Below are 24,906 nucleotides of genomic sequence, written 5' to 3' on the forward strand. Positions count from 1 at the left end.
GCTCTGACACGTCAGGCTTCAAATTTGCATGGAGTGCAGCAGGAGCCTGCCCTTATTATGCATTCTGTCTCACACTAACCTTCCTCTCTCTAGCAGATGAACTAACTAGCATCTGAGAGGTATATTTTATACAATGGCATGAGCTTGGGATGATGGAGAGGTGTTATTGGCTGCTGACAGTGTGCGTGTTATGTGTGTGTGGCACTGAGTGCCGCCATCTTCCCAGGTGTACAGGGATCAGCCATCTTGTCAGGTGAGCTGCTGCTAACTAACTATGTAATACTTTGACTATCTCTCTACAGGCTTATGCCACAGCAGCAGAGGTGATTGGGTGAGCTGTATGTGTGTGTGTGTGTGTGTGTGTGTGTGTGTGTGTGTGTGGCACAGTATGGCAGTGCAGATGCAGTCAGTCCCTCAGTGAGGAAGCATCCACTGGGACAGACACAGCTGTGGCAAGGCATCGGGTTGCTAACGAGCCTTATCACACAGACGCTAGACTAGACACAAACACACACACACACACACACACACATATACTCAGATAGTCCCAAAACAGAACTATGAGGTGATATACCGTTGTGTTAGACTCTCTGTCATACACACTCTGATAGACACACACACAGACACACAGGAACATGTATACCCTGAAAAACACATAAATTATCTTCACATACACTCATACTATCTCATATACATATGAACAAAGATTATACACACATGCTCCCTCATATACACATAGACACACAAACACACATGCATGAACATACACACACATATATACATGATCTCTGTAGAAACATTCATGCACATTCACAGTCATACAGCCTTACACATATACAGAAACATACTCTCCCACACAGTTAATGATGTATGCATCATACACTTGCACTTAATTTAACTCCCATATTTCTGATTCTCCATATTGTGGTTTTACTGTTACTATTTCTCTCTACTCTGCAGACACGTATTCCATCAGCATCTCGCACCTATTGCACATCCATCCATGAATGTGGGATCACTTACTGAGGTTTCTCCCTTTATTTTCCTGTTTCCGGAATCCAGATTGTGAACCTAATGTCAGAGAGTCATGTATGTTTTCACCTGAGAGTCGTGCACATTTGTGTATGCAAATAACAGAAACTCACAAAAAAAATGTATGTTCTTATTTGTTTTTATTTTACAGTCACCAGATGAGCAGATACATCATTTTAGAAAAGAAATTGATATTTGCAAAAAAATTATAATACAATTTTTTTTCAATATAGATTATGTACAGAATGAAATGTAGTCCAACTGAAATAGCATTCTGCCTCTGTCATCTCGAAGACAAAGCAGTAAGGGGTCTGAGCGGTCCTCCATAGACCCGTCTCTTTAACCAATAAATATAAAGTGTATATATTATGTATGCTGCACTCATCAAGGCATGGACAATACCAGGGCAAGTTAGTTCTCAACAATATTCCCTTAATCAGTTCTTGTACATCACTGTGCTACACACACACTCCCACACCCAAACACACTCGCACACGTACAAGAAGCTTGACACACAAGTGCACACAGGCCAAAGAACAAATTACAGTTGGGTTACAACAATGGGCCATCTTAACTAATGAAAAGAAAAGAAGAAAGCAAAAGAAATGTGTATGGAAATACCCGTCATTGTCCTTGATCGGGAGGGAGAAGTGGCTTTCTGGTCAAAGCTTGTCAGAGCTGGCTGAGTAGCTCTTGACATTTGGCCTGATTCAAACAGCCCATTCTACAGAAAGCAACCGAGCAGGAAAATCTCTCTCAGTCTCACAGATCCTGCCTACTCATTTAGCTGCCTCCCATTCAGTCTCTCTCTGTGTCTGTCTACCTTTCTTCTATCTCCTTGTTGTTCTTATTCTCTCTGTCTTGAGTGGGACAGGTGCCAGGACAGGGGTTCGTGAATGTCCCCTTTGCTTGTTTTCCCTTTTTGAATGAAGAAAATAAAAAGCACACGAAAGCTCCTATCCAAGCTGTGTTGAAACAGGACAGACAACTGCACAATCACAGAACAAGCACAAGAAAAGACAATAGCAAAGTAAAGCTATGGCCAGGACAGAGCAGGGAATGCTTGTAAAGGAGAGGCTTGAAGGACGCTATAAGCACACCGCTTGCCAGTCGCTTTACCTTGTCGCTGGGCATCACCTCTCAAAAATCGCCCTCTTTGTTCTTGGCGGGGGAAAGAATTATGACTTTGTGCCGATGAGCGAATACACACACTTGCATAAATCATCCATCTTGTTTGGCGGTTAATTACTCTTGTTTACCCTCCGAGTAACCTCGGGATGGGGCGGCGTGATAGGAGGGTGCCTGGGAAGAAGAGATAGCACCAAATAGTAATCTGCTGACACTGTTCATCAGTGTGCAATTCACAAGAGTAAAAGCACATTGTGGGCTTGAACCTGGGTGTTAGTGAATTAGACGAGGTTGCCTGGGGTCTGAGGATGGCAGCCCCATCACCATCGTGGCCTGACCACAGCTGCTCACTAAGCTGTTCTGGGGTCAGCTGGTGAAGGCGCCACGCTGAGGCAGCCGAGCTCAGGCCAATCACAGAGCTCCGCAGGATGTACAGCAGGCTCTGATCGTTGCTTATTTCATTATGGGGAAAGCTACATAAATCCACAAAATGGAGAGGAAGAGGCACAGAGGGAATATTTGCATTTCTCCTCTCCTATCATCTCTCCTCAATGCCCCCCCTCCCCAACACCACCACTTTCAATCCCTCCCCCATTTAGTGCAGAGTGACTTTAATCATCACTTTCGCCAAAACACATTAAGCCAGTGTGTCCGGAGTTGTGGAGAGAGAGGGGGGTTGAAAAAACATAGAGTGGCGCATTAGATTTGCAATAGTGATGCATCACTCTGGCATTACTTTGGAGATTAAAGAAGGGATGTTGCATTTCAATGGAGTGGTGTTGATGGTTGCCTGATGGATGACGGTCCCCCTGCAATGAAATGAACAGGAAACACCACTGTCCACCAGGGAGAGTCACAGTGACCCTAGATCTCCCTTCCATTCCTATCCTTCCATCCCTTTAGTTCTCACTCCCTCTTTCCTGAAAGGCTCCTTTATTATTCATCCTTAAATCTCAAAGCCATTCCTGCCTTTTAACCCCCAAACTGAGAACACCTCTACATTGAAAGATATTTATGCAACTGTTTGATCATGTTCTCAAGTCAAAAACAACACCTCCTTTCAAAGAGGAGATAATACTGTAGAGTGGTTTGCATACATTAAACTTAAGCCAACACACAACGTGACTTTGCCTGGTCTTTGTGTTACTGCATCTGTATGGAAAGGATGGATGTAAAGTGCTTGAGAGCTTAGAACAGGCAGGTTGAGAGAGACCATAAAGACACAAAACAAAAACTGAAGGGCATGAACAAGGGGGCTTTAAGACTAGGTTCGTCAGGAGCAGGTTCAGTATGCAGACAGAGGGCTTTATAAATGGGGATGGAATGGGAGGGGTGAGGGTTTGGGTATAGGGAGTCCCTAGGAAACAAAATGACAATACATATTTTGTTCTACAGTCTCAGAGAAACAGAATCACAGTCAGTCAGTCCAAGGGTACAGCCCACCAGCAGCCTGGCCCAGTGGGTCAGCTTTCCGGTCATGTGTCTATCCAAACCCTTGGGCACTGGTTCACCCTGGCACCCAGCTCTGATTGTTGTGTGCTGGTGGAGGGCAAGCAAATGCCCCCAAGCTCATGCCCATTCCCATGCCCACGCCTTGGGACAGAGAGCCATCAAAGTTGAAGTCCATGCTCTCTGTGTCCATAAAGTCACTGAGCAGGATGGAGTCCACATCACAGTCCAGGCTACTAGGGACATTCTCCATCTCCACGTTGGCAGCCATTCTAAGGTGAGAGTTGTGCTGTTGCCCCTGGTATCCAGTGCTCCCTGGCTGGTGGTTGTTATGGTAGTAGCCATGCCAGGAATCAGTCATACCCTGATGGTGAGCTCCGGGGTAAGGCTGGTGACGGGGGTGAGGTGCAGACGCCAGGCGGCAGGGGTCCTGGGGAATGTCCATGACGCTGGCAGGGTTGGGTGGCAGAGACGGCGATGTGGGGAGGTGAGGACGGGGTCCATAGTGGTTAGAGGTCTTGAGACTGTAGGGCTGCAAGATGTCCGTGCTAACCCGTGGGGAGAGGGCCTGGGGGTGAGGTCCACTGTGCATAGGGTTATGAGAGTTGTGGGGGTTGTGGTTGTGCATGTGACTGTGATTGGAGCGGGCATTGTGATCATGACTGGCATTTACTTTGTTACTGTGACCGTGCTCATGACTCTGACCATAATCATGGGCAGGGTGGGGCTTGTGGCTGCGGCTGTAGTCGAGGCTGGCTTGGTGTTTGTGACCCTGATTGTGGTTCTGATGGTGGGTTGTGTTCTGGTCATGAACTGAGCCATGGCCATTGTGTAGGCTGGGGTTGTGAGCATGCTCTTGGCTGCGATTGTGGTTATGATTGTGGCTGCGATTCTGATTGTGGCTGTGTGGGCTATGAACACCGTTGGTCCCCTGTGGCATTAGTGTGTGTGTTTCCCTTCCCTGGCCCAGCACTGTGTCTTTGTTGCAGTAAGGAGTACCTCCAGTAAGCAGACTCTGCAGGGCGTTGTTCTCTGAGTAGCCCCTCATTGGGCGCTGGAAGCTGATTGGCTTGTTCTCCTGGATGGTCTCCATGGGTGTGTGGTGCCGGAGCATGCCCATGGAAGGCTGTGCGTACATGGGCCCACAGTAAGAGCCCTCTGCCTTGGGTCCAGGCACGTAGGGATAACCATTGCATTTGATTTGTGGTGGCTGGGGGTAGCCGCTCTCATCTAAGCTGATAGCCCCAGTCAGGTCGGTCAGCTGGGGCAGCTCCACAGTGGGGCAGTGACCCCCAGTACCCAAAGCTGGAGAGCGGGTGCTGGTGGGGCTAGGATACAGTCGAGGGGAGGCTGAACAGGACAGCCCACCCTCCTCTGGTTCGTCAGCTTCTGCCTCAGCCAGGATCGGGGACAAGCAACCACTCAGCGTTGAGGCAGAAGACGAGGTGCGGGAATGGAGGTCTGTCCAGGTGTCATATTCCTCACCCCCCATGCCCACACCTCCTTTTCCTGCTGGGCTGCCATGCTCTGGAGAGCCTTGCATTATGGGTCCAGCCCCCTGACCTTGTCCCTTTCCCAGCCCTCCCATGGCCCCTGCTCTCTTACGGCTGATGCGACCCTTGGTCTTCACATAACGGGTACCATTGTCTATAGAGGCCGCACGTCGTCTGGGTCCCTTCCCTATCTTTCCTCCCTCTGGGTTCAGCATCCACCAGGAACTCTTCCCCGTGCCTTCATTTTGCACCCGGATGAAACGACTGTGCAGGGACAGATTGTGTCTGATTGAATTCTGAAATGAGAGAGAAAGATAGATGGGAAGAAGAATGTGAGAGAGAGGGAGGAAGAGGCACAAAATGGAGAGAGAAAAAAAGAGATAAACATTAGCACCCAAGGGAACATTTAGGGTTAAATAATCATTTCTTGAAAACACAAAGTCATTTCAAATTATGGCCAAACTATCAAGGCTGCACAGTGAGAAAAAAAGATGGATAAAGAAAGAGAGGGTGATGGAGGGGAGAGCAAAGAGGGCAGGGAGAGTGAAGGACCAATCGATACCTCCCCTGACCAGCCTCTCCTCTCCACACACGCTCACTGAGTCATAATATGGACATGGGTGCAGCCTCCACATCAAACCATCACCAAGGTTACAGAAATGAATCACGCGAGGCAACCCAATCACAGACAGCCCATATCGATTGCAAGGCCTCCAAATATTGGAGCCTAAGATCCAACCAGAGACAGAGAGGGAGGGAAGGGTAGGTGTGATTTGGCAGGAGAGGATCTGGAAGAGCACCAGAATGAAAAAAGAAACACTCATACACAAGCCTAGAATAAGATAGAAAGGAAGTAAATGAGGAGAGGGAGGAGGAGAGGGACATGCTCATTTAACCTCTTTTAAAATCATGGCACAATTAACATGACCGTAGGCAACGATAGCAGATATCGTTAAAATAAAGTCTTCCTGCACGTATCCTCTGAAGGGGGATGGATGTCGCGTTTATGGGTGGGTGTTTACTGCAGGGGGTGGTGGGGATGGTGGGGTGTATAGGATAAGCCTCTCCAGACCCCTGTTTAAGTGCCTGAGTGGCGGCTGTATAGTTAATCCAGGGCTCCGCAGAATCATTTGAAGCCAGTGCCAACCTGGAGTGAGTTGATGAGATCTAAGCCTGCCTAAAGGAGAGCTTAGCAGGGATACACATCATCTCAGCTGGCCAACTTATTCTAAGTACAGCATGTTCATCCAAATCTTTCCTACTTGTGTCATTATTCACACTCTCTCCAGCTTCCCTCCTTTTGCTTTCCACCTTCTCTTTTTTCCTTTCTTTTGGCTTTTTCCTTTTCTGATGTTTTTGGAGGAACAATCCACTCCCCCACCACCACCACCCACCCCATGTGCACCATCGCACACTTTTCTTTTTCCTCTCTGGAGATATCTATCTATTTCTGCCTTGTTTATTACCTGTACATAGCTCACAATCTCTGTCTCCTGATATCTCGAGCCATTCTCTATCTTCATTCACTCCCCGCCTCCTGTCCAATTTTCCTGCTCTCAGCCCCATTCATCTCCCTCCCTGTGTCCCAGCGTCTCTTGATCACGACATTGCTCATTCTCTCCTCCTCCCCACATCCATCGTCTCATCACCTTACACAACTTCCTTTCTCCCCCCTCTCCCCTCTTTCATTCATTCATTCACACCGAAAGGCGAGAAAATATCGGAAACAAACAGCAGGAGATGCAAATCTGTGCTCAATGGGGGGCCAGCTTACACTTCACCCTTCAGCGCAATCCATATAGTCAGCATATGTACCCCCCCCCCCCATACTCTGGCAGAATACAGAGCCACATGGCTGGGAACTGGACAAGCAACTAAAAGAGGTGATGGCTCTTTGTTGTTGAGAGGTTATTATGAAAAACACAGTATCCAGAGCAGCAAGTAATATGTTTCCCACAAAATATTTACGGGGAAAATTCAGCTCCAAGTGGGTTTCAAATCAGTCTTGTATACTACTACTACTTTCATTATGTAGAAAAGCCCCTTCCATACAAATCCATCCCCTCAGCATGACTCCTAACAGGTAATTTCGCCCCATCCTCCACTCAAATCATGCTGCTTTGACTATGCTCTCTACACATATGTGAAAATTGGATAGGAGAGAGGTATTTATGGTTTTTTTGTTTTTGGTTTTTTTTTTTCTGCTGTTCAGAGGGGTCCTCTCCAAAACACCAGGTCGGTAAAATTGCACATGCTCAACGCTTGGCAGGGAAATGGGCTGACCGCACTTCTCAGCAACGGCACACTACAGAACGCACACTTTATCAAAGCCAAATTGAACGATGACGCCATGTGAAAGAGGCCGCCATGGAGGCGACCCGCATCAGGTGATCTGAGAGCGGCACCCTGACAGGTTCCGCCACAATATGACGGCTCCGACTGGGCGTAGCCATGGAAACAGAGTAAACCAAAAGAGGGGGAAATGAAGAGAGGGGAGGTGATAGTGGGAAGGAGAAGGGGGGAAGAGAGGAGGGGAGGCAGCTGATTCTGTTTGATGCTGCAGGCAACTCCAAACAGCCTTTTATCTGAGTCTGTCAGATTCCTGCTTCCAATCCACCAGGGAGGCTCAATCACCAGTAGTCCCAACGTCTCACTGGCTGTACCAAGCTGTGATTAGCAGTGTGTGTGTGTGTGTGTGTGTGTGTGTGAGGAGAGCAGGCTTCCTTGCAACTACCAGAGCAACAATTAAACCACAATAGTAGACTGCTGTTCCGTCACCTGCTGATGTATTGTATAGTATCATAATGTGGCAGCTCTCTGCATTGTCTTCTGTATATATTAAACTGACATCCTTGTAAAATTGAGACAGATATTTCTGTACTGAAACTGCTAATATGGTAAAAATGCAGTGCAACATCATCAGCACCTAATGTTAGTTTCTTTGACAAATATGATGATTTCTGTCGTTTTCTAACACGAGAGAGCAAAAATCCAATTAATCATTAACAAACTAGAAGAAGACACATGAAAGTAAAGGCTGTAGGCTAAACTTTATAGACTGCACTTTTGAAACAAAGCATACTCATAATTATGTGGGTGGAATTTTAGCAATGTGAATCACTTTAGATAACAGACTCCTGTGTATTTCATCAAGGAAACGCATCTGTAATGTTAATTATACTCATCATAACTGTGTGGACAAAAGCTGTTTAAGTCTTTTTTCTACTTTTGTTCCTGTGGTCTTCAATAAAGAATCAAGTTTAATGAAGTATTAATTTTGACTCAAACCATGACCTTTCCTTAACTCTAACCAAGTAGTTTTTGTGCCCAAACCTAATCAAACTTTAACCTTCACATTGTCAGATCAGAAAAGCTTTATTTTGGCAACTAGGATTTGCAACAGTTTCATAAGCCACACACAAATGATGTCGCCCTGTCAACCAGGTCTCTGATCCGAAAACACTTTCAATTCAAACAATGTTTTTTGTTGTGCAGTTTGGAGAGATGTGGTACTGTGGCTAGACATACATGCAGTGAGAACAAAACTGAATGAGAACACAGACAACCAAACCATGAATGTTATGAATTTCCATCTCATTAAGAGGCAGCCAATGCTAATACCACTTTCAGACAGGACAAAAAAACCCACTGACACCGACTAACATCTGGCTTTTGTCTTCAGTGGGAAAGGGAACAATCGGCATTCATTCCCGGGTCAAATGGCTCTGCGATTGGTATTTATTCGCTCCGGCTCCGATCGGCAGTGATGGAAACATGGCACCCGGGTGGATGGTCTTTTCCAGCATGATGCTATGATGGGTCTCAAAGTTCTGCACGTTGGTGCATAAATAGTTTTTCGCTCATCTCTGTTCAAGCAGCACTTGATCAAAATCAGTCAGTCAGCTTTTAGTTCGAGAGACTACTAATGGCATTGGGAGAGCAGTTTGTCATTTTCTTTTTAGCAGGTTTGTCCATATTTAAATGCTCAGATACATGCACTAATTTTGATGTTAAAATGGTCAGAAGTCAGTCCTACTCAGACAAATATAAACTTTGTTCTTATATGCTGCTGTTCTCATCACACTAAATCTCTCTCCAATGTCTTCATGCATGATCATTTTAGTTGGCTACAATACCTCAACAAGATGACAAGAAAAAAGTCAAAGAACCTCCTGATTGTCACGTAAATGATTTAGAGTCCAGCATGAGTCTAGTACGTCAGTGTGACTCGGCTGCAGGATTGGACTGTCACATGCAAAGTGAAGGTGCAGAGTCTCAAGGTTATCATTGCAATCAAAGGCCATATAGTAGGAGATGTCACTGATTAGCACAGTGTCAGCCGCAGAGGGGGAGCTGATCAGTGAAATGCTCCAGCATAGCCTTTGGTTGGAATAAAACCTGCAGACTGTCAGCCCTCCATGGCACATAGCTGCCCATCCCTGCCTTAGCTTATATATTAACTTGTCAGAAAGACTGATTCTGAAGTGGGGAAGCGTGCTCCCTCTGCTCTCAGCCTTTGCCTTTCTACTAATGCTGGAGGAGATGGACTGTTGCAGAGAGAATCTGTCCTCAGATCCACCCTCCTCTTCTACAGGGAACACGATGCACTGTTTTCAGCTCCACTACTGTATATTATGCATAAATGGTGACTGAGTCTGACCCTGACACACTGCTACTTTCACTGAGTCAGGGGATCATCAGTCCAGTGGTTAGCTAATGGCCTGTGGACACACAGATCTGTCTAAACACAGAATTCCTACGCTTTCCCCCTTTTTCAAAATGCCAAACTGGGCAACAATTCATGACTGGGTTTAAGAACTATATACTACACACTGCATGACTCTATATGCTGTGCAGTTAAAGCTGGGCATTTAATTATCACCAAGTTCATTCTTGGCAATACAGTTTTGACTAAAAGTGTGCTCAATTGCTTCACTGGAGCTTTTAACTATATCATACAGTCTTCATCACAGGGCATGATTTAATCCAAAAGGATGGTTGTAAGTGTGTAAATTAACCCTAAATCTCATCCTAATTTGTTTATGAAATAATAATTTTAATCATGTGAAGACCATGTAATATGACTGAAAGCTGAAAAAGAGAAACATGGATATTGGTGGTGTTTGGTTCCTAAGTTTAAAAACTTTCTTCTGTGGTTTGAAGGGATCTGGAGGTGGCTGTGAAATATATCCTCCTTTTCATGTTTTGTTTTTGGAAGTGTACTTTAAAGGGGACCTCCAGCAATTTAGTGCTGAACTTTCAGAAAGTTCTGTATTAAACAAAAGCCTTTTTATTTATTTATTAAATTTTAAATTTATTCTGTTTTTTGGCTGAAGTCAAAGTAGCAGAGGCTGGGATACCTTGACTTTGTAGTAGCCAAGCTCTACAAACACTGTACGTCCAATAACGCAACTCAAGAGCATCTTTCATTAGACCCAGATAGCATCATCAGGGTTGTTTTTTCAAAGATTGGAAAGATCCCTGCAGAGCCATAGACAACAATTTATAATTGTTTTTTATTGAGTTGTTATCTTCATGAAATTTCATCTGTATGGGTGGAGTGTCCCTTTCACGTACTTCTCTTGGCATTTTGACCTGAACAGACTACAGAGAGAGTAACTGAATCATCAGTCCAGTTCAGTAGACCTTCAAATATACATCCCTTGATCACCCCCCCCCCCAACACACACACACACACACACACACCATCCCCCGTATCTGCATTTTACTGAAACCTCCAAACAGCCTTTTAAATGGTCAGAACCTATAGTTCTCTTAAGCATGATGCCACATGCCCACAGCCTCCATTTCAGAATAGCAATAACAGAGCAATGGGTAATTTTCTTGATTATTATTATTTTCAACCCCCTTGTCCCTTTTTTATTCTGGGTTATGTAGCTAACGCTAATTACATCTATTGCAAATTATCCAGTTTGTGTTGCGTAGCAACGAGAATGATGTAACCCTTTGCACCCTTTTTCCTCTTGTTGTCTCCCTGTTACTAGCAATTCTTTCAACACAGCTTTGTGTCTGAGATGCTGCGAAAAGCCTCCTATATTAATTCTACACAACAACTAATATCAAAATATATCTGTGTACTGGACCTTGTTATACCTTGGGGGGGGGGGGATTGTTTCCAGACGTTTCCACATGTCTTTGCAGACTGTTAAAGATGGGGAAATCAAATCATATCTAATGTTTTTTGGTCTACGCAGCATTGTGCACATGCTGCACATGTAAACAAACGCCACCATATACGCTACTTGACACATGTTCTCCTCGATATGCATGCGCAACACCCCACCACCACCACCTCAAACTGGCAATCATACTTAATCCCCTCTCCAGCCTGAGTAATCCCTAACAATCCAAGGCTAATCCTGGTTAATTCTGGGCACTCCTCAGCTGGGTTTCACCCTGAAACCACAGAGACAGGGAGGGGATTGGTCGGATCATTGCGATTGAGGGTGGGCACGGCGTTGATGGACATAATTGGTCGGGCAGTTATTGGGAGGCAAGAAAAACAAGCACAGGTTTTGGATTGACCCCCACTACGTCACGCCACAGCCTTGCTATTGTCGCTGCTCCTGGTAGAAAACATGTTTTTAACCAAAGTCCTGTGTGTTACCATGTAAATGCTACTTCAATACAACTGTTGTATTGTACTGTTGTTGTTGTCTGCTTGAACTGACAGCTGGAGTTAGGGGGTAGCATAACTTTTTGTATATCATTCACAGGAATTGAGAATAAACTGCTAGAATAAAAACACAAGCAGATATACAGTATGAGCCACTCAGTTGTAAGGGGCTTCTGAGAAGTCATTAGCATCTATTCAATCAGCTCTACCTACTGAAGCTCCTAGCTCAATTCTTCTTAGTGGCTATTGATCGTGATTCCAAAATGAAGCACTTAAGACGCCTTGATCAAGCTGCTCCTTAATCTAGCGTTAAGGAGATTGAGACCTTTTCACCTCGTGTCTCAGACAGACTTATTTCTTTGGCACTAGGGTACAGTGGCAGTCACAGCACACTTCACTATCACAGACTCAGTTTGGGGTTTATAGTCTGTTTAAGCCCCTTTGGTGCAGAGCAGGCGGCAGGAACACTTTTACTCGCTGCCATTTTGAAAAAGCTGTCAATATACACAAAGCCAAGAGTGTTAATGAAGCAATATGTCACTGACAGGGGATGGATAGGGATGCTTTGTTAAAAACAAGAAGGCCTCTGCTGCTGTGGGCTCGACTGTGTGCCTGTTCGATTGAGTTTGCACATGGAAACTGCAGGGTATGTGTGTTTGAACCATTGGTATACTCATGAGAGCATGAAAACAGAAGCAAAAAGGAAACTGATTTACCTTCTGCTGCAGCTCTGTCAGCAGTGAGATGGGGGAACAGGTTGCAGAGGAGTTCTGCTCCTGGACATTTTTATAGGCTGCTTTTACCTCTCTATCCTCACAGGGGAGAAGTCTCTTGGATGGGATTCTTTAGAGGATTCAGTAGAACATTATGTAGTGGATTTTATACTGCTTTCTGTTTCACATTTTAAGGAGCCCACCTCTAATTTACGACACATTCCACGGTCCATTCAAGAGGAGGGTTGTGTTGTGTGTAAATTCCACACAGCGCTCCATTAGATGTGGTCCAGCACAATCCAGCTGAGTGTTGTGGGGATTGTTGTACGCCGCCTTGTTGAGAAGTGGTGGGACTAGGCAAAGCCGTTTTCTCCCCTTGCTCAACCATTATTTATTAATCCATTTCACACAGCCGGGAGTCATTATGCACGGTCCTGTCAATGGGTATCTCTCTATGCCGTGCATTTATTTGATAATAAGCAGGAGTGGGGGAGAAGATAGAAGCGCTGACTGCGTTCATTGTGGAGCATTTTCTGCAGGCGGGGAGACTTAAATGAGAGCAGCCAGGCTCTGTGTGGGAATGGGTCTCGTCTGCTAAGCCTGTCTGGAGGCAATCGATGGAAATTAGTCAACGCTAAAGATTCACTTCCTGTGACTGATGTCACGGGCAGCACTTGTCTCTTTGAAGGGAAATAAAGAAGTGGGAGGCTGAGGGATTAATGGGGTTGGAGAAGGTGTGAGCATGCGGGGTTTGAGTGGGGGCTAAGCTGGGAAAAAAGGATGCTATTCTTTTGGTGGATTGCAGGAAAATAATAGGTCAGAGCATCTGGAGGAATGCAGTGTAGCTAGGAACACTCAGGAAACAAAATAACTTTGTTGTCTACAAAGCCAGAAGGAGCACAGACCAATCAGTTACAATAAAGATGTGCAGTAAAACATCCTGGCTTACACATTGTGGAAAGCTGAATACTGAAATACTGTATTACTTAACAGTAATAGTAATTGGAATACTTTCTTTAAAGGTGTTTCATTTATTGTAGCAGAAAATAGCTATTTAAACTAATAAATAATAGAGAATCACCTTCTAAAGAATCTGTTATACCATACTGAGTGTTAAAAACACTTTGTAGTATAGAGAACATTTTAAGAAAAGAATCCTCTAATCCAGCAAACAACCGTTTTAAACTGGAAATATATTTGTAAGGTCTCTTGTAATTAGCATGTTCTAAAAGTGGTGAGTGTCTTGGGGAACATGTCCATTAACACAAACCTTACCCTTTTTTCTGAGTAGAGGATGATGTTTAGAGTAGCAGCAGCAGTTTTAGTTGTACACTCACAGTAGCTGTGACAATATAATCAGAGTTAGTGTCTCCAGCAGTTGTGCTGGGGCCGCCTCCTGAAAGGTGCACCAGTTAACTTCTCCTCAATGTACAGCCGAGGGACTAGAGCAATCCCTAAGGCGACAGAAGGTCTTTCACTCCCTCTTACTCCCTGTGGAGCTCCACAAGCTCTGGGGGGGGGAGACAGAGGCAGACAGTAAGGGGAAAAGACTGGTGGAAAGAGGAAGGGAGCTAGGCATCGTCTGGGGCTAACCTGAGAAAGGTAGACGGGAAGAGAGCCTGAGGGGCAAGAGGCGGACAGCAAGCCCAATCCCCAGCAGAGAGGCCTCTAATTGGAGCTGCCGGACTGCCAAGGCAGCCTCTCCCTTGGCGGATGGACATAAGGAGCCAAGTGAAGGCGGAAAGCCCGGGGGCGGGAGGAGAGGGCAGATAAAAATAGAGCCGGCAGATTAACGAGCATCTGAAAGCGGGGCAGGGGATCGGAAAATCCTCCCTGCGTGCCAGAGGAGTCCAGTCCTCAGGCCACAGCCAGCTCTGCAAAGAGTGATGGACCCAGAGTAGCCATGAGTGGTGCTTCCTTCCTGTTGGTCTTTCTTACATCACAAACCCTGGGGGGAAGGAACACTACTATGTCCTGCTCAAGGACTTTGCTTAAATTTTAATGAAGTACTGCAGTAGTCAACTTCCTGGGATAAAAATACAGTAAAATGTAAGCTTTCGTTACTGTGACTTAATGAAAATGACAGCCATGTTTTTAAAAAAATCTCATTCGTGTCATAAGATGAGATGCCACAATTATGTGGCTATTTGTACAGTGAACTGTTTTCATTTTGTAGTGTGAAATGAAAGCTATATTTTCTCTTGCCTTTTTGATTTTTGTTTGTGTGTGGTCTCCAGGTTATATTTTTAGCCCATCTTTGGTAAAACCTACAAGTTATCTGCAAAATGAACAGTTTCCTCTATTGTCCCCATGCCAGGTAAAAAAGGTACACTGGAATGATATAAATTACTGTACAATATTTCTAAACAATATTTAAATTCAACCTTTTTGAAAGTGAAAATTTTCATCCTCTTTGTTTACACTATTTTGTTTTTGGCTACATCAAACTACTTCACAAGACAAAAAGCTAGCAAAAACTAGTAAAACTAGTTAAAAACAGTAAAACTAGTTAGTTGTTTGGCTAGTTTGTTAACTTATAGCCTTGTCAACCAGCTTTGTAGCTAAAAACACACAAACCCAGGGGTAAATTCAATGTGTTCTTTGTATGGCTAATGACTTTTTGGCTACAATTAACCAAGCTGGAAACATTTAATATTATAACCAACTATATTCTCCATATGGGCTGCTAAATACACGTAAAACCTGTTCAAATACATTAAAAAACTCAATTACAGTAACAGTGAATGCAGTTTGTAACCTCCACCTTTGACTCACACTCATAAAAGGAATCACCTTCACGCCTCTGATTTCTATCCCTCCCCTGGGAGCTTTCACACGCCAGGTGGAGCATCGTGACACCTATGGGAGCCAAAGGAGAAGCTGAGAAACAGGCCTGATCACACCTGCCATCAGGTCTCAGGAGAGCACCACCCACCTCAACACTCAGCTGTCACATCCATCCACACGCTGAGGCGGTAAGACACCTCCAACAAATGCACTGATCCACAGTCAAAAGCTGATATACTGGCAGAAGCACAGACTGTTTCTTTTTATTCATGTCACATGAATAAAAAGGAAACAAAGACTAGATTGACTTGAAGAATTGGAAAGATGGGAACATGCTCACGAACACCAGACAACGCCGCAAAACTCATAAGAATAACAACTATCTCTTATGTTCAAATAATGAGTTCAACCTTTGGCTTTTCATCCATTACAATGGAGAATGTCCAAACAGAATGCTGTAGCCTTGAATGAAAAACAGTTTCCTGAAAAAGAGGTGATCAACTTTTCTTCAAGTGCCTGTACCTCAGTTGTAGGTTAGCTTGATTTAATCCAAAGTAGTACTGAAAAACCACAATCATGACTATGAGAATTAAACACTTCAAACTGAATATTCATTAGAGTTTAAAAACAAAGGTATTTGTTGAATATTCAAAGCTTCATTACCTTTGCTCCCAAACAGCTGTTTAATTAAAGTATCAAACTTCCAACTTGAAAGCACTGTTTGGAACATCACTAACCTGTTATTTAGACTGAACTGGAACTTTTGTTCACTTCACTGATTTCATCTGACTTTGCATTCACATTAGTTGATTTCTAATTGGAAGGAGAGAATATTTTGTTCTGTTATGTATTAACCTACAGTGGCATATTTGTTCTGCTGCTAACATTATTTTCAGTCTACACAGAATCTATGGCAGTTAAACAGCAAACGATTAGTGTTTATCATGATCATTTAAGATACATCAGGGTTTATGGGTCATTCTGTCCAGTGCTTGATATGATACAAGTGATGACACTATAGGAACAGAGCTGCCAACACTTTCCATTTAACAATGGAAATAGCTAGCACAGCTACAAGTCACCAGGTGATATGCAACTTTTGCACATTGATTACATCATCACACATTCATTTGCAAGCTGAGTGGAAGTGTCAACTACAGTAAGAGATCACTTTAAGCCATCTGAAAGGTAGACAGAAAAATCTTTAGCCTAGTGGGCTAATCACAGACTGCCTACAGAGACATAGTACATTTTAAATAAAAAAAAATCTTCAAAGGGACAGAGAAGATCAAATAAACGATTTAAATATTTACAAGATCAAATTAACTACACTATATGGACAAAAGTATTGGCACGGACATCTTTATTATTGAATTCAGGTGTGGTATGGGGCTGTTTTTCAGGGGTTGGACTCGACCCCTTACTTCCAGTGAAGGGAAATCTTAATGCTTCAGCATACCAAGACATTTTGAATAATGTTGGAAACATGCAACTTCGTGGCAACCGTTTGTTGAAGGCCCTTTTCTATTCCAGCATGACTGTGTCCCAGTGCGCAAAGCAAAGTCCATAAAGACATGGTTGGGTGAGTTTGGTGTGGAAGAACTTGACTGGCCCACACAGAGTCCTGACAAGAAGAGTGGAAGCTGTTACAGCTGCAAAGGTGGGACCAATTCTGTATTAATGTCTTTGTATTTAGAATGCAATATCGTTAAAATCCCTGTTGGTGTAATGGGTTATGTGTCCCAGTACTTTTGTCTGTATAGTGTATTCACATATTTACATGCTATAGAACACCTACAGAACACCCTAATCCAGAAATCCAGAGAAAAAGACAACCTTAAATGAACTATTAACACACTCAAAAGCTCCAGTACAGATAAAGTTTCAGAGTAGATTAGACATAGAAATGCACTACAAATGAACTCCCACTCGAGCGTCTGTCTTCCTGCCTGCCCCACACGCCACACCTACTGACAGTCTGAACACAGTGCTTACTCTGAGCAATATGCAGTGCAATACAATATATCTGAAAATGTTTCCCGACCTTTCCCTGATGGTCTGAATAAGTGGCTAAATTTGTGGCTAGTTGCATTTTAGAAATAAAGTTTAACTTAATTTAAGGTGTAAAGATAGTAAATTAAACACAGTGGCTCTTGATCAATTTAAAAATGCATTTTAATGTACTGAAGAAGATGAGATGAAACTTCTGCATTAAAATTAAGACAAAAGACAATCACAATCAAGACTATCCTTGATCACTTGTTGAGGGATAAATGCTATTAACAGAAATAAACTGACATGCGGCTGACTTGTGCAAATGACGACTACTAAAGCATAACATTGGCGTTAGCTGAACTTCAGTATGCATTTTGGACTGAATGGGGACAGCTAAAATTATCAACTGGTTATCAACTATTTGTCCAAGGTCTAGAATATTTCTAAGCGTAGATTGTGGAACATGGGAATTTCCATATTGATAATTAGATACTTAACTAGAAAATGTTCTCAGATCTTCACCAAGGGGACAAACAGGACACAACAAACAGTTCAGTTAGTAGAAGGTAAACAAAATTACTTGCTTGATACTCAATAAAACAGCTGAGAGAATAAACCTAAGTGACTAATCTTACTTCTAATAAACAAACTTAGTGATGCTCTCGTAACCCTGAATTTGCCTCCTGTAGTCCGACCAGGGTACTGCTTTCAGTTCCAAGGATTGTCTTGCCTGGAAGCCGAGCAGATTGCTGCTGCTGGGTCCATGGAGTAGACAAGATGGAGCTGGAGAAAAATCTGATTTTTGCGATTGATGAATCACAGTGCTAGAGGTTGGCAAGCTCTTGGCTCTGATTTCATCAATACCGGTATTTCTCTGACCGGTTGTGGTCCATGGGCTACTAGTTGATGAATACTCTTTTTCAGTGTAGTCACTCTGCATAGGTATTGCTTCACAGATAGTGTGGAGAGAATGAAGAGTTTTTTGTCTGTATTTTTAATGCTGACTAAACTGTTAAAGTTCAACAGATCACTAGAATCCACATAATGGTCTTTGATAGCAACATCTATCAAAACTAAATATGTACAGTGATTTGTTTAGGTCATATTTCAATGGAACTTGGGTGCTGGGTCTCTGTTCATAATGGATCATCATTAGCTTCATTTTCAATTGCTTGTCTGTAACCTGATATCTGCTTTGGGCCCACATTCAAATACTTGTCAAAAAGCTTGACAGGAATATTAATGATAGCAAAGTTCTGAGAAGAATGCATGCTCATTGCCTACAAATACAGTATATTTTTAATTAATTAGTCCTTCTCTATTTTGGATATATCCATCAAAAATGTATGGGAATGTGACTTGAAATTGAAAAATTGATTTTTTTTTCCCCCCCCTCAAAATAATTTTGCCAATCCACACTCACACTTTTTGAGAACAAACACTTCCCTCATCAGATGTAGCCTTCAGAAGTAAGCCGATTTTAAAAGAGAAAAAGTCAGATGCTCTTCTCTGTGTGATGTGTGTTGGCTGTCATTTTTCCAGGACGAGGCTATACATTTCCATTTAGAGGATGCAATCTGGGAAATTGACAAGACACAGGGGGAAAACAATATACATATTCACAAATCATAAATTCATCAAAACTTCTGATCCTGCATTATTAATTGACATCACAACTTAAGTGAAACCATACTCAGTGCGCATGTCACCCTTGCAAAGACAAAGCCACACAAACACACACGCACGCACAAACACATCTCGTGCTTCGCTAGCGTGGCATGCTGGGCTGGCTCATTACTACAATGCCAAGCTACTAGTTGCTAAGGAGACCTCAGGGAGAGGGAGGGTTCCTGTTGCCATGGCAGCAAGCCTGCATCCTGCCAACTGTCTTCCCCCATGAGACATGACCATCGTAGACAGAAAGAGAAAAGAGACGGGGAGGAAAAGTGAGGGCAGAATGAAGTGAGGAAAGAAAGGCTGGAGGGGGGGTTATGGTTAAGATGTTGAAAGAGAAGGACTTGTAAAGATGCCTGTGAGACAGCGGAACCACAGAGACTGTAGAAATAAAGCACAGGGAAAAATTGATGGGGTGAGAGCAAGAAAAGAGGGAGACCTTGAAAAAACCCAGACCCCCCCCCCCCCCAAAAGCAGCACCTCTCCAATAGCTAACATGGTCGCTGCCTTACCGACCACAACTAGATCCAGACATTGACAGCGATGCCAGAATGACGCAAAGTACCCCAAACCCTTTTGGACTCCCTCAAACCCTGCCACATACTGCCACGCACGTCCCCAACTGCACCGCCCACCTCTCAGCTTTTACTACACCAGCAGAAGATCTGAAGGAGCATTTGGACGACCGTTCACGGAGCCCATCCGTCATGGAGAGAAATCTGCTTTGGTGAGAGTGAGCGGCAATGAATGACAGAGCATCTGGGAGGGATGAGTAGAGAGAGATTAGACTGATTGGCGAGCGCAGAAGAAGGGCGAGGAGGAGGTCATACGAGGCAAAAGAAGTGCTCAGTCTCGAATTCAAATTAGCCTTATGTGTTTCCAAGGACACTGAATTGTTTCCATCCTCCATTTCTTTCTCTGTGTCACTGTCTCACCACCCTCCCTTTACTGCCATCTCTTTTCTTTTCCTCTTTTCGTTTTCTCCCCCTGACTTCATTGGCTCTTATTAAATCATTCTTTTCATTGCCTAGGACAGTTCTGTCACATTGAGGAGTACACGTGTATCAAGGGAGCTATAATTGCAGAGCTGCAACATATTAACACCTACAGCTCTTACCTTTCACTACCCTCAACCCTCCCTTGGGTGCTTCTACTGGAACTGAAAATGGCAAAGAATTAGGTTTAGGATCAGTTTAGGGTCTGGTTGTATAATGAGTTTTGTTGCAGATTCAGGGAAGGTTCCAGATTTATTTTAAAATCTGATTTATTAAGAAATTTCTCTCTCTGATTGAGCTAAATCACCTGTGTGCATGTGTATCCAACCCTACCATTAGACAGAATGTTGATATTGGATGATTCTGCAAAACCATGTGGATCATGTTTAGTATCACTTCATATTAAGGGAAATGATATGGTAATATTTTAGAGAGTTTATGTTTGTCTTGTTCTTGTTTCATCATGATTATGCTCCATAATGAAAAGGTTTTCCCCGTTTGTTAGGATTGTGCTGAACCCTAACACACACACATACATGTAACACATAGAATATTCCCACATACTTTAGCTTCCAGCCAATTTCGTGCAAAGTGCAAACACGCTGTAACTGTCCCAACTGATTCAAAGCACTCCTCTCTCCCTCTTTCTTTCTCTGGTTTTGATCACTCTTCCTCTCTTCCTCTTTCTCAGTCTGTTTCTCATTGCGAGGGAATGCGGCGTCTGTCTCATTGTCACAGACCCTGGGAAACAAGAAGCCTCATCACCCTCATCCTCATCTGATGCTCTCCAACCTCACTCTGTCACACACACAGAGAGAGAGAGAGAGAGAGAGAGAGAGAGAGTGTACAGACATAGCTTTATTGACTTATTCATGCATGGGTTTGTTTCGGGGGCAGAGCTCCTGTCTGCCAGTCTGACAGACACCCCTTGAACCCTCGAGACTTCCCTCTCCATCTTTTTCTCCTATACACACACAATGACACACACTCACCCCTGCCTCCCGCCCCTGAGCTCCCCTAACCCGAGCATGGCACAGGGAGTACTCGTAGAGCAATCGGGGTTCACGCAGGTTTCTCCTCCATTGTATCCCCCCCCCCACACACACACACACACACTCCCCTCTTCACTTTCTACTTCTCTTTTCTCTCTTTGCTGGGGAGAAGGGGAAGGTATGCCCACATTTCCCAGAACAAAGACAGCCCAATTAAGTCAGTTTGAGTTAAGGTCTGTGTGGCAGAGAAGGATCGGAAGCGGGGAAGCTGAAGAGAGGGAGCGGCGGCAGAGGAGCGAAAGGCAAGGAGAGGGGAAGGGAGAGACAGTCTAACGAATAGGGAAAAGAGGGGGTAAAAAAGAAGTAGAAGACGAGAAAAAAAAGAGGAGCGCGAGTCACTTTGTAGCGGAAGCGGGTCGACTTCGTTTTTAGCTCCTCAATGGGAGACTATGAAATATTAATAACTGCTCCAGCCATATACTTCAGAGGCCTATGGTAAAACTTAAAGTCTAATGAGACGCTGCTCATGAATTGCTAATGGGGATGCTGGAATGTGTGTTTTGTGTGTGTCTGAGTGTCTGTGCATGTGTGTGTATGTATGTGTGAGTGAAGGGGGGGGGTCAAGCTCGTAGCTGAGGGGTGGAGTATAGCGGAGCGTTCAGTCTTTCAAAGCGTAGACGAGAAACTTCATTAGAGGCTTGAAGTTCTTCCTGCTGTACATCTAAGCGCCGTCGCATTTTCTTGAACTGAGAAGTAACTTCACTGTTCTCAACGGTCCGACCGCAGCTAACAAAGTTTGAAACCGTCCTGTTAATTGAAACAAAATGGAAATGCATTTTGTTTTGTTTGTGTGCGTTTGTATGTGTGCGTCAGTCTTTCAATTGCAGCTACATTCTTTCACACTTGCATGTAGTTTTGAATTGCAAAAAGTGATATAAATGTCAGCATTTCCTGTGGAGTTTTCTTCTTCTTCTTCTTCTTCTTCTTCTGCTCCTTCTTCTTCTCACTCCCTCCAGGCTATCCTTTGCCACCTCTTATTGGTCGTTATGTTATTACTTCATTTCATCATGCTGCTTAAACATACTTAATTGGGATTTCATTGGTTTACAAGTATGAACATCGAAATGAAAAATATCCGTAAACTTTATAAGTATTATCACGTGTAATACAGCAGTGGTTTGGCAACTTTTTGGCTTCTGAACTCTTGCAAAGAAGCAGTGTCTTCTTGCATATTTCCAAGTATCATATATCTGAGTAGAAAGCAGGATAACACAAAGAGATTTTTCCTCTCTTACCTTTGGATTGATCGAGTACCGTGAGATGTCTGAAATGGAAAAGTGATTCAGTGTTTTACAAGAAATACTAAATGATTAAACAGCCAAGCTTGCAGCTCTTTGAGGTTGTGCCGAGGCACAGCAGTGCTTTGAGCTAAATGCTAGCATCGTCGAATAGTTGTTGAAGTATTTCACTGACAACCACAAATGTGAAGCTCATGGTGGTTACTAACGAAAATGTCCACAGGGTCACCAAAGTTATTAGGATTTCTCCGGTGGCGTCATTCATGTTTGTACAATGAAGAGAAAAAAAAATATTGCAACCTATCCAGTGGTTGTTGAGATATTTCAGTATGGGCCAAATTGGCATTGCATTGCTTATAATTGGTGACTAACTTTTGCTGATGGCCTGTTAGAATGTGAAAGACTCATTTGTTAAAGCGTGCAATTTCAGAATTGATTATTTACAAGCCTTTATTAATGACATATTATCATTTACAACTACAGATGTAAAAGCCAATTAGAGAGTGAAAAACACACAAGCATTTGTTGATGACTTCTATTGGTTACTCATTAGCAAGAGAGATTTCTTACAGTCTGACAAGACAAAAGTTGTTGTTATTAACAATCTATAAAGTAGTAGACAATGTAGTGATTGGTTACTTATAAATCCTTTTAAGATGTGACATATGGCAAAGAAGGGACAAATATTACTGCTACAAAAATATTAGCATTTACAGATAACAATTTCTATTATATACACTCCACCAAGTCTGTTTGTCCCTCAGCAACTGTCTCATACTGGTCTCCAGCCCAAATATTCCACACAGCAGTGGAGTACCTAGCCAAGTTCTCTCGGTCTAATCTATGGCAGAGCCGGCAGGCCTCGCAGAGCCTTGCGTAACCCCAGCTGAGTGTAATGGCAGGGCTGAGCCATCAGCTGGGGGATTGTGGGCCATGTGCAGGCTGGGACTGAGGGGAGCCCAGGGGTGTCGCCCTGCATCACAGCATTGCTTACTGACCTCATTTCTTACCTCCCTGAAAGTCCCCTGGCAGTGCACTGATGTTGAGCTGCTGAGGCAGGACTGAGCTGAGCATGCTTAGATAAATTGGTATTTTATTAAAAATCAAATAAGAACAAGTCACTGTCTTCCAGTCATATATAATGGATGGATTCTAGAATTGATCAATACCAGAGTAGATATTAATGGGAATAAATTAGCCTGAATTGATTCAAATAAGCTATTTTGATCAGATTTCCATATGCATGACTGTTTATTATTAGAAGGGCCAATTAGTAATTAGGAGCAAGAGCAGCAAGAGAATACTGAGTTAGTGCATGAGAACACTCTAATGAAAGAAAGGAGAGATTTTAAGTTATTATTTTATTGAGAAAGTAGGCTACATCCACAGGCTGCAATTTGGAGGTGTTGCTAAATATGTGAAGTAGCGATGATTTATTTCTGAGCACCACTGGAGTGTTTTCAACCTCATCTCAGATTGGTTAATGAGCACATAAATACATTTAATATTGTAAGAAAATCTCACCTACTAGCAGGTTTGAAAAATGTTTGGATCAGTGTTGGCAATCAAAACCAATATTAATCAAACTGAAATCCCTGCATCCAGGTGTTAATTGAAACCAAAGCAAAATTTGAAAAGAGGCAAGAATAAAATGTATTAGTTCTGCTTCTACGAGACACGTTGGAGTGAATAAATTTCTTTTCTGAATGCAGAAATATGTGGTGTCAGATAATATTTGTTACAAATGCAAAGTGAAGATTGATCCCTGGAGAGGAATTCACATGTTACAGCAGCACAAGGCGAAGATATGGTCTAAAACATGTAAAGGTAAAATATTTCTAATATTATATCTGTGAAACTGTGAACTGTGCAGTTATACTAATGGGTGGAACTCGTAACAAGCAGGTAACAATTATTTTCATTATAAGGTAACATTGCACTGTTATAAACCATTTAGTAAATTTTTATATACACCATATAATGTTAAATATGGTGAAGTAAACAGGGTAAAGTGTTACCATTGAAATGTCACAGATTGATGGAAAATGCTCCACAGAAGTTCTCAGAATGAATATTCAGATTGCTTTGTTCAACTGACGGCCCTTCAGCCAAATGTGCTTAATTTACTGTGTACTCAATGGCAAAAAGCAGAAAATCCTCACATTTGAGAGGCTGGAACAAAGTGACCTGATGGTTCATTTTCTGTTGATTAACTAATCAATTAATTGTTTCAGCACTAATACATACACTCATATGCACTTGCAGATATTTAATTAAACTGAATCATTGTGTTGGAAAGGCATTTTACAATACAGCATGTCCTCAGAGTTTACTATTGAGATTGAGCCATTTACCTGCATCATCATTCTGATGACTAATACATCCACATCTCAATTTATTATATTTCTTTATCAACAAAAAAAAGTTTTCTGCTTCAGGCAAGCAAAAAACTGTTTTGCGGCACTGCAGGAATTTCACTGAAATGTGCCAGTTAGTTTCCATTCGGCCTATCTAATTCAATACATTGTCATTTGAATAAAAATGGAGGGATGGTAAGTCAGCTGCTCCATAAGGATGCTGTAGAGTATATCGGAGAGGAGCGTTGTCTGTGGACAGTGTATACTGTGTGCTCTGTTTGTGTGTGTGTCCTCTGCTCTACATACAGTATACGTTTGTTGACATGTGAGTGAACAAATGGGCGTGATTTGTTAAT

At 43.1% G+C, this 24,906-nt stretch overlaps 1 protein-coding gene across 1 annotated transcript in view; it reads right to left on the reverse strand.

The window, feature by feature from the left end:
* Positions 1–850: 850 nt before the first annotated feature.
* foxo6b (forkhead box O6 b) overlaps positions 851–24,906 on the reverse strand; it is a 40,340-nt gene continuing 16,284 nt past the window's right edge. Inside the window, exon 2 of the mRNA XM_046418170.1 lies at positions 851–5,398. Within this exon, the coding sequence (XP_046274126.1) occupies positions 3,668–5,398 (1,731 nt within the window). The 3' untranslated portion in view covers positions 851–3,667. The remainder of the gene's footprint in view (positions 5,399–24,906) is intronic.

The sequence above is a fragment of the Scatophagus argus genome, chromosome 17, assembly GCF_020382885.2.
Source record: "Scatophagus argus isolate fScaArg1 chromosome 17, fScaArg1.pri, whole genome shotgun sequence".
Lineage (NCBI taxonomy): Eukaryota > Metazoa > Chordata > Actinopteri > Scatophagidae > Scatophagus > Scatophagus argus.